Genomic DNA, 10,000 nt, shown 5'->3' with positions numbered 1-10,000 from the left:
TGGACTAAGACCGTGGTGAAATGAGATGACAAGTACCAAGGAGTTATTTCCGCTATAATCTTTATATAAGCTATTACCATTGACCTTCAGCTCACATAACAATGTAATTTTCTGGCCACAAGCATCGAAAACATTTACATATCCTTAATCAAGACAAATTATCAAAATATATAAAACTGCAATGTAGCATTTTCTTTTACATGCATAGATTATCAACTATACAACACTTTTTTCTGTCTTGTGACATTGTGCATGTAGCGGCATGAGCTCTGTGATTTGCTTGCTTTATATGTTTGAGTGGACAATTGGACATACATGCATAGGCTACATACATAGAGACCAATCCTTTTCCAGATGGCTTGCCAAATCACAATTGTAAAAAAAAAAAAATATATATATATATATATATATATATATATATATATTTTTTTACAGTGCAATATTTAAAAATACCAACACATCTCAAAATGGCTTGACTGCACATGGATCTTGATAACTCCAAATGATACCACTGGTCGGGAATCCCCCCTGTTGTCCCTGCTCTCTGTGTTTCTCAGACCTGGATTAAATAGTATTACAAAGAATCAATGCCCGGTTTGAAAGCAATGAAACAATTATTGTTTCAATATGCAATGTGTGCATTCCAAAAATGCACACATTGTCACCATCTGCCACTGCAGGTAGGCTTTGATATTTGGCCACAAATATCAAATAGTGCTTCAGTCAGGCCTGGGCTCATATTTTTGAAGAGCACTAAAGTATTGATTAAATGTCATTCTGAAAACATAGAGTGACTATTGAAGCCATTTGAATGTTCTTTTCATTTTTAGCAGAGAGGTGTGGTCTTGGTGTTTCTACGCCAGTGCCTCTCTGCATGCCAGGCGGCCAGGCTATGGTATTAGCAGGGCCTTATGGAGAGGCCAGACGGAGCAACCCGGGGGTTCTACAGATCAAACTAATACTCCGCTGTTTTTCACTCTCCAAGACTGATTGGAGGAACACCTGAGGCTCACTCATCTGTCTAAATGACAGCTTCCGTTTTGGTTCATTGGTGACGCATGGCGTTGGCTTTGATTATGAGATGATTAGAGAGGTTGATATCTCTGTTGGAGGTATACATCATATCACAGGCTGCAGATGAGGGATTGGAAAACAGTGTTTTTTCAGGGTCAGGGAGAAACAAGCATGTACACAGCTTGAACCTGGCTTTCGCTATAACAGTCTTGTACTGTTAGCCCCTTAGCAGTCTCACTGGAGCTGAGGTTCAGGGCCTTGCTCCGATACACTTTGACAATAGTTGTTGATAATACTTGTGGTTTTTGCTCACTTTTCCAAGCCCATTTCCCCAGGTTTGAGACTTAAAAAGGAGATCTTTCAGACACACACAGTCAATGTCCTATTGTCCCACTCCTCTACACTGTGCCTGGGTGAATTACCTTACTGCATACAGAATCAGAAACAGAGTCATCTTTATTGTCACATCACATGATTACAGGTGTAACAGAGTTACAGAGTGGGTGAAATTGCTCTCAGATCTCAGGATTGCAGTTACAGGAAGAGTTTGCATCTCTATGTTTTGAATCACAAACCCATACCCTGATGGAATTACAAGGTCTTCTCAGCCATCATTGAAGCCAACATTAACAAAACACTGTTGGCTAACTTGAACTTCAGAGGCTTTTGTTTCTAATGAAGTGTACACAGTAGAATTCTCAGGGTTAATTTAACCCAAAATATTGTACAAATTGAACTAAAGTAACGAAGTTAATTTACTTTAGTACTGTACATTTGTAAAATGTTTGAGTACCGTTATCTGTACTTTACTTGAGTATTTGTATTTTTGTTGCAACGAGTCACGATGAGACACATGGTGAGCATGTAGATCAGATTATTTCACTATTATTGCTTTTTTAATGTCTGGGAAATCTTTGCATTTTGGGGGGGAAATGTCTAAATCAAAAAAAAAATCTACTTTGTCATTTGTACTTTTGAATACTTAAGTATTTTAAAAAGCATGTACTTTTGAATACATCCTTTTTTTAAAGCGAATACTCCAGTAGGCTACTTGAACTCCAGTACAAATTTAAATGAGCAACTTTCACTGCAGTTGAGTAATATTTGACCAGGAATATCCTGGCCCAGCTTAATGTACAGGCTTTGGGGGCTGCAGACCAGGGCACCAAGCTCGGGGGTGCACCCAAATGCCTGGCCCAAAAGAATAAAAGACTGGAGTATTGCCACCCTTGTCACCCCACTGATAAAGCAAAACATTTCAATCCATACGCATCTTTCATCTACACCTTGACTCACTGGAGTTGAGTACGTTGTCCACCACTGGTGACTGTGCAGCCAATTCTAGTTCAAGGGTTGTACACAAACCATCAAAGTGTTTGTACGTGCATTAGGGGTTGCATGTAGTGTCTTAGGGAGACTGCTCGTAACTTAAGTCCTGGGAATTGGGTCAATGCAGAGCAGTCCAGAAGCACAGGGGAGGTTAAGCTCAATGATTAGCCACTAAGCCAAGACCACAGTACTGCAATCTCTTGCACATTCTGGAGGACACATGCACACACATTCACACATGAAGCATATGCAAACACACACTCACAGATGTACATTTGTATATGTAAACGCACGCACGCACGCGCACGCACGCACGCACGCACGCACGCACGCACGCACACACACACACACACACACACACACACACACACACACACACACACACACACACACACACACACACACAAAAACGTATTGCAAATATGCCCATTGAAAGACTGGATTTAATTTATTCTCTTTCTCCCTCCATTTCTCTCTAAACTCAGATTAACATCATGCACACGCACGCACGCACGCGCGCACGCACACACACACACACACACACACACACACACACACACACACACACACACACACACACACACACACACACACACACACACACACACACACACACACACACAATGACATTTTCACTCCCTGTCTGATAATATCTGCCAGACACTGCCAACAAGGACTGTGCTTGACTCAGATCCTTCGTGTATGCGTGCGTGCGTGTGTGCGTGTATGTGCGTGTGTAGCTGTGCGTGTGTGTAGATGCGCATGTTGCTGTGGGTCCATGTATATATGCAATAGCTGGAGTGGATGCCTGTCAGTCAGCGAGTGCCTCGGGACACATGGCCACTGAACCTGTTATATTTGTTAGTCACAGAATACTCCAGAATAAACCCTGCATTCTCCCACCTGAAAAAGTCATTATTATTCCATGGAACAGCTTCACAGCGTTGTGGAACATTCATATATTTCCAGAATCCCGCGCCTGATTAAAAACAGCTCCGCAAGACTCCCAGGGCCTGCTTTGTGGGTGTCTGTTTGAGCATGCTCTTGATCCGTTGAATGGCGTTGTATTTGATGTTGGTTAATGTGCTTCCTTTGTGCCACCGCTTAAGTGGCTCTCTTGAGGGAAATTATGTGCATAAATTCTGCAAAAGGTGACATTTCTTTGCTTGCTCTATGAGACAAATGAGTGAAGGAAGTGGGTATTTCATGTGTTTGTTGAGAGAGGAGAGAGGAGAGGAGAGGAGAGGGGAGGAGAGAATGCTTGATCTGTGCCAAAGCTATCTCCTAATGGAGTTTGGCTGGCCTGCCACAGATGCGTTTATAGTGTGCCATTAATTCATTAAGGACATGCAGTCCTCCCATTTAAAATTGAGAGGAGAGGAGAGGAGAGGAGAGGAGAGGAGAGGAGAGGAGAGGAGAGGAGAGGAGAGGAGAGGAGAGGAGAGGAGACAACCGCCTTTTAGGAGGAAAGTCATTAATCTCTGTGGCTTGGTGTCAAGGACAAATAGTGATGTGTGTGTGTGTGTGTGTGTGTGTGTGTGTGTGTGTGTGTGTGTGTGTGTGTGTGTGTGTGTGTGTGTGTGTGTGTGTGTGTGTGTGTGTGTGTGTGTGTGTGTGTGTGTGTGTGTGTGTGTGTGTGTGGGGGGGTGGGTGGGGGTGGGGTGCTTGCATGTGTTTGCGTGTGGGCATGCATACTGCCCATTTGCTCACACCTGCATACTGTGTGCGCAGCACCGAGACTCAGAGAGAGACGTAGGAGGAATAGGTCGGGTAGGTGGGAGAGGGGAGCTAATTTTAGTCCAGGTGGGAAGTGGGAGGGGTATTGAATGGGCAGGACTCACTGTCACTGCACTGGAGAACAATATAAAAAGACAACAGAATCACTGACTGACTGACTGACTGACTGACTGACTGACTGACTGTTCCCAGACAGTCTGGGCCATCGATCAAAACCACAGTGCTCTTAGTTTATTGATTAAACAGCATGGAGACCTGGGAAGAAACCGGGGAGAAACAGCAAGAGACCGCAGGCTGAGGGGATAGGTTCAGAGAAAGCTAAACGATAAGTAGGCCTGCAAACTACACAGATTGAACGTGGGAGAGAGACATGCAGCAGGGAGTAGGAAAGAGAGTAAGAGAGCGAGAAAAGCGTATTACAAAGTAATCAGGGACAGACAGAGGACATGGACGCACGCACGCACACATGCATGAATGAACACACTCACTCACTCACGCGCACACACACACACACACACACGCATATATCCATGACCTGATATTGTACAGAGCCAAGCAGAGGTCATTCTGTCTAGTTAGTATATTTAGCCTTTAGTCTGATCTCATACTGTAGATCAGACTAAAGACCATGATGCTGGACATTTTGAGCCAGTGTAAAGCAGTGACCAGCAGTATTCTTTCATCTGTATATCTTTGGTGTTCTGGCCTGCTCTTTTACCCCACCAGATAATGTAAAAAATCCGTCCCTTAAATAGCAATAATAAGTTTCCCATCATAGCCTTGTGCCTATTCAGATCAAGGAATCTTGAGGAGACAAAACATGTTTTAAGTTTGATTTATATTTCATCATATGATGGTGTTGCACTCCAACAATAGCCATCTACAAGCTCCCAACGCTTCACGGATGCGACGCGTTGTGAGCTTGTAGATCGGATATTTTCTGCGTGTGACACCGTCATATGACGGGAGTGTAAATTAAGCATTAAAACGTTGTGGAGAAAAATCACAGTGGTCTGAATTGCTGCTTAAAGGCAGTGATAGATAGGGCAACCTTTTGTGGCATCAGTGAAAGGTGTTTAATCACATGAGGTGAACCTGATGACGATTGGAAATAATGTTGGCCCTGTGGCTCATTTTGTTGATTCATTCTTGGAGTGTGGCCCATCTAGGTTGGACAAAAATGTTAGTAGGTCTAGCATTTCATCACACCATACAACTTGTGGAAAGTAACTAAAAACATTTACTCAAGTACAAAGTACAATTTTGAGTTACTTTTACTTTAATTGTGTATTTACATTTTTTTATACTTTAAACTTCTACTCCACTACATCTTAGAGGCAAATATTTTACTTTTTACTCCACTACAATTATTTGCAAGCTTTAGTTACCACTTACCAGTTACTTTTCAGATTTAGGTTATTATTAAAAAACATACATGAATCAATTAAGACCTGTTTTATACATTGGCTGTTTTATACAAGCTCATCGTGACGCTTTGTGAGCTTGTAGATTCGCATTTTTTTAAAGATTTTGATAGCCGGTATCTTACAGTACTCTTTACACCCATACTTCTGCTACTAGTTACTTTGGACCACCCTTCAAACTACACAGGTTAGAGCTCTCAGTTTTAGTTCTAATCGGACACCACCACGGTGGGTCTTGGCTTCAGATAACCAGCCAATCCTGACTTGAGTTGCATATTTCATGGTGATTCGTTGTGAGCTTGTAGATCGGCTATTTTCGAAAGATTTTGGAAAATGTTTAAACAAATTGAGTACTTTTACTTTGGTGCTTTAAGTGTATTTCAATGCCAATACGTTTTTATTTTTACTTAAGTAACATTTTGAATACAGGAATTTTACTTGTAACAGAGTACTTCTACAATGTGGCACTTGCACTATTTTTACTTAAGCAAAACATCTTGGTACATCTTCCAGCACTGCACACAACAGCAGCCTCCATCAAACTATGGCCAGAAAGGACTGAGACACATTCATTTATTTTCATGACAGATATTAAATCTCCCTTAGATGTGACCCAGAATCATTGCTGAACATAGGCAATAAAACTCACTGAAATCACATTAATTTTGAACTTCTTGACTGACATTATCTAGAATCTGGCAATGCAATTACGGGGCACTGTGCCAACGATAGTGGGCGTGAGTGTGACAGAAATCCACTTATTCCATCTAGTGCTGCTGTTGATTTACCTTTTCATTACAGTTTGTACTTAGAGACTGCCACATGATCACAGTTGAAGTAGTATCTTATTATGGACTGTAAAAGACCATGTAATGGGGTTAGGCCTTGAAGAGATAAATAATGCAAGGACATTTGGAAATTGCACATGCAAACACAAACACACAAAAGTAATTTTTGTGTGTCAGTGGGGGCGGCCATGCATGTGTGTGTGTGTGTGTGTGTGTGTGTGTGTGTGTGTGTGTGTGTGTGTGTGTGTGTGTGTGTGTGTGTGTGTGTGTGTGTGTGTGTGTGTGTGTGTGCGCGTGCATTCTGTGCAAGTGTGTGTGTGTGTGTGTGTGGGGGGGAGGGGGCACGCACAATACAAGTGACTGAGGACGTCATGGCTCAGTGTTATATTATATGAGTGTTACATGTATTATGTACAGTATGTGTGAGTATCACAGTCTTGTAGATACCCCTTTTGCAGACTTATCTCTGATTGAGCTACACTGTTGTTTAATGGTCTGGTTCTTGGGTTACATTAGAATGTTGTTTTAAATATTATGCTTATTTTTCTCCACTCAGTAAGATTCACACAAAAAAACATTGCCCCAGCAGTCCTAATGAAAAATGGTGCAGAATGAATGAGGACTAATGCAATAGCTACCACTGTATGCCTGGGGGAAGCATCATGCTATATTTCTTATCCATTACAGTCCATATTTATTTGAAATGCAGCAAGCTGTGAGAAGACTAAAGTCTAATTTATATGTATGATTTGCTCGATCATGTCGCTCGCCAAAGATAACAGATTTGCAAGAGAATTGTATTTTTGGTGACAGCAACATGGTTGTACGGCAAATTATAATTTAGACATTGCTGTATATGACAATCCAGCACCACATGCTATGATGAGCCGGCCTCCCTATTTTGGGCATGTCATGTCACCATTATATGTGCGTGTGTGTGTGTGTGTGTGTGTGTGTGTGTGTGTGTGTGTGTGTGTGTGTGTGTGTGTGTGTGTGTGTGTGTGTGTGTGTGTGTGTGTGTGCATGTGTGTATATATTATTATTATTCTTTCAAAAATAACGAAATTAGCAGCTCAATCAGGCTCGTATGTCAGCTATAATCACTATACGATGAAGTATATATAGGGCTTAAGTGGTTAACGAGTGCAGAGAGCTCCATAAACCCAAAAATAAAATTGGCCTAAAACTGATCCTGGTCTAAACAAGGACACTGTCATTTCTTCCACTCTGTGCCGCATAAATAGTTGATATATAAGGAGACGTTGAGACGTTTTGGGGTTGAAACTGAGATACTGTACTATTGCTCTAGATTGATTGGGGGCGGATGCCTGTGTCATGTAAAAATAGTTGGAGCAACCCCAGCCTCATCCTCTCTAATTTGTACCATGTCTCATAGTCAGACCGCTAAAACCGATATTATTACTGTGAAAGTGCAACATCCCCCCATACTTTCTCGCACCCCCTCCCTCTGTCTGTCATACGCTTTCGCTCATTCTCCCTTCCCTCTGCTGTCTCTCTCCCCTCCATAGGTGTAATAATTCTGTCTTCAGCCTGAAGGGGCAGAATGCCGGAGCAGAGTAATGACTATCGTGTTGTGGTGTTTGGAGCGGGCGGGGTGGGGAAGAGTTCCCTGGTGCTGCGCTTCGTGAAGGGCACGTTCAGGGACACCTACATCCCCACAGTGGAGGACACCTACCGCCAGGTCATCAGCTGTGACAAGAGTGTGTGTACACTGCAGATCACAGACACCACAGGGAGCCACCAGTTCCCGGCCATGCAGCGCTTGTCCATCTCCAAAGGCCACGCCTTCATCCTGGTCTACTCCATCACAAGCAAACAGTCCCTGGAGGAGCTCAAACCCATCTATCAACAGGTGAGACCTGACGGAGCTCCGTTTTTACTAGGACCTTGTTTAGCCCCACGACTTAAGGGCTGTCCACACAAAGCCTTATAACTATAACTATAACTGTTATAGTTATAAAGATATATATTTTTTAAATCATTCTAACCCTAAAAGATGGCAAAGTCCACGTCACAACTATACTGACGAGACGGCAATGGGGAACAATTTATTTATGTGCTTGGTGTGGATGGTCCTTGCAAAAAATGGAAACATGCAATAGTAAAGTAACATACATGTCAAAATGAGTGCATTAAGACAAACACAGCTATTGATCTGATTAATCTATCAAAAACTAAAACATAGACAGACACAATAAACAGAAAACAACAGATGACATCAACATATCTTATAGAGGGAGGGCTAATTTACACTTAGTTTACGGTTGCTCCAGTGTCTAATATTGTTACCCTCTGCCCTATTGTCCTTCCTCCTGTGCAGGTCCTAGCCATAAAGGGCAACGTGGAGGCCATTCCCATCATGCTGGTGGGCAACAAGAGCGATGAGACCCAGCGGGAGGTGGAGACCAAGGACGGTGAGGCCCAGGCCAACCTGTGGAAGTGTGCTTTCATGGAGACATCTGCCAAGACCAACCACAACGTGACAGAGCTCTTCCAGGAGCTCCTCAACTTGGACAAGAAGAGGAACATGAGCCTCAACATTGACGGCAAGCGCTCAGGGAAGCAGTCCCGTGCAGAGAGACTGAAGGGTAAATGCAGTGTGATGTAGAGTGGGACTGAGGAGGAGGAGGATGAGGAGGAGGAGGAGAGAGCGGAGGTGGCACGAGAGAGGGAGGAGTGGTCAGAGGAAACGTGGAGGAGAATGACGGGAGTTGAAGGGGTTTTATTTGCTTTGATTGGCTGTAAACGCATGGCTCCCATAATAAAATCTCCAGAGCTGTTAGGCACCACCATGAAGAATACAAATCACAATGAACCTACAGGAGCAGTCTCTGTCACTGAAACATATGAGTCAGATCCCATAGCAGTCAGTGTGTAATCCTGTGGGATCTGGGTGTTTAACTTAGAACTCTACATCTTTGTGAATACTACTGAATGAGAAAGAGAGAAGGAGGTATGCAGTGCAGAAGAACATTGACAAGGATGTTGACATGGACTGCTTGGAGATAAAGAGAGTGTGTGTATGTCACATACTGTATGTACATACTGTACTGCAATGGTCCTCAACCCAAGTTCCAGAGACTACGCAGTGTGTATGTGTGTTTGTGCGTGTGCAACTTTTCCATCAGCCAAGCAACTACTGTAACAGAGAGGCTCAAGATCTTTGATTGCAGTAACAAGCGCGCACAGCAGCAGTGCGAAGGCTATGGATGCATGAATTGGATTATTGTCCATCTCACTCCCACACTCTCAACTTCAACCAGGTCCTATCTCCAACTACACAACACCTCGCATAAGTATAATAATATTGCCTGTAGATTAATGCGATGCATAATGTGTAACATTGAGAAAGTCCGTGAAACACACTCCTCTGGTACAAATTAAAATTCAGCTCATTTGATTCAAGAGCATTTGGGTTCATTGAGATCTGGAGTCAATGTTTTGAGAATGGGAGAGGGACTTGCCATGCTATACATCCAAGCCTGCATGACTGTCTCCTGTAACTTGCATTACAGTAGCATAATTTCAATGGTAGATGAAGCATCAACCTTTAGTTGTCAGCTCCGCCACACCTCAACAACCCCGCCCAAACACACACGCACACACACTCACACACACACACACACACACACACACACACACACACACACACACACACACACACACACACACACACACACACACACA

General features: G+C 43.0%; 1 protein-coding gene across 1 annotated transcript; it reads left to right on the top strand.

Moving 5' to 3' along the window:
- Positions 1 to 7,856: 7,856 nt before the first annotated feature.
- On the top strand, positions 7,857 to 8,921 carry diras1b (DIRAS family, GTP-binding RAS-like 1b; the record flags this gene model as incomplete). Its single annotated transcript, XM_080413360.1, has 2 exons — positions 7,857 to 8,165; positions 8,634 to 8,921. 2 exons carry the CDS (start codon positions 7,857 to 7,859, stop codon positions 8,919 to 8,921), a joined length of 597 nt encoding a protein of 198 aa, XP_080269486.1.
- Positions 8,922 to 10,000: the final 1,079 nt, after the last annotated feature.

This window comes from Gymnoscopelus braueri (genome assembly GCF_963280865.1).
Source record: "Gymnoscopelus braueri genome assembly, chromosome: 19".
NCBI lineage: Eukaryota > Metazoa > Chordata > Actinopteri > Myctophiformes > Myctophidae > Gymnoscopelus > Gymnoscopelus braueri.
The sequence above is the reverse complement of the archived record's forward strand: the minus strand, read 5'-3'. Positions and strand labels throughout refer to the sequence as shown.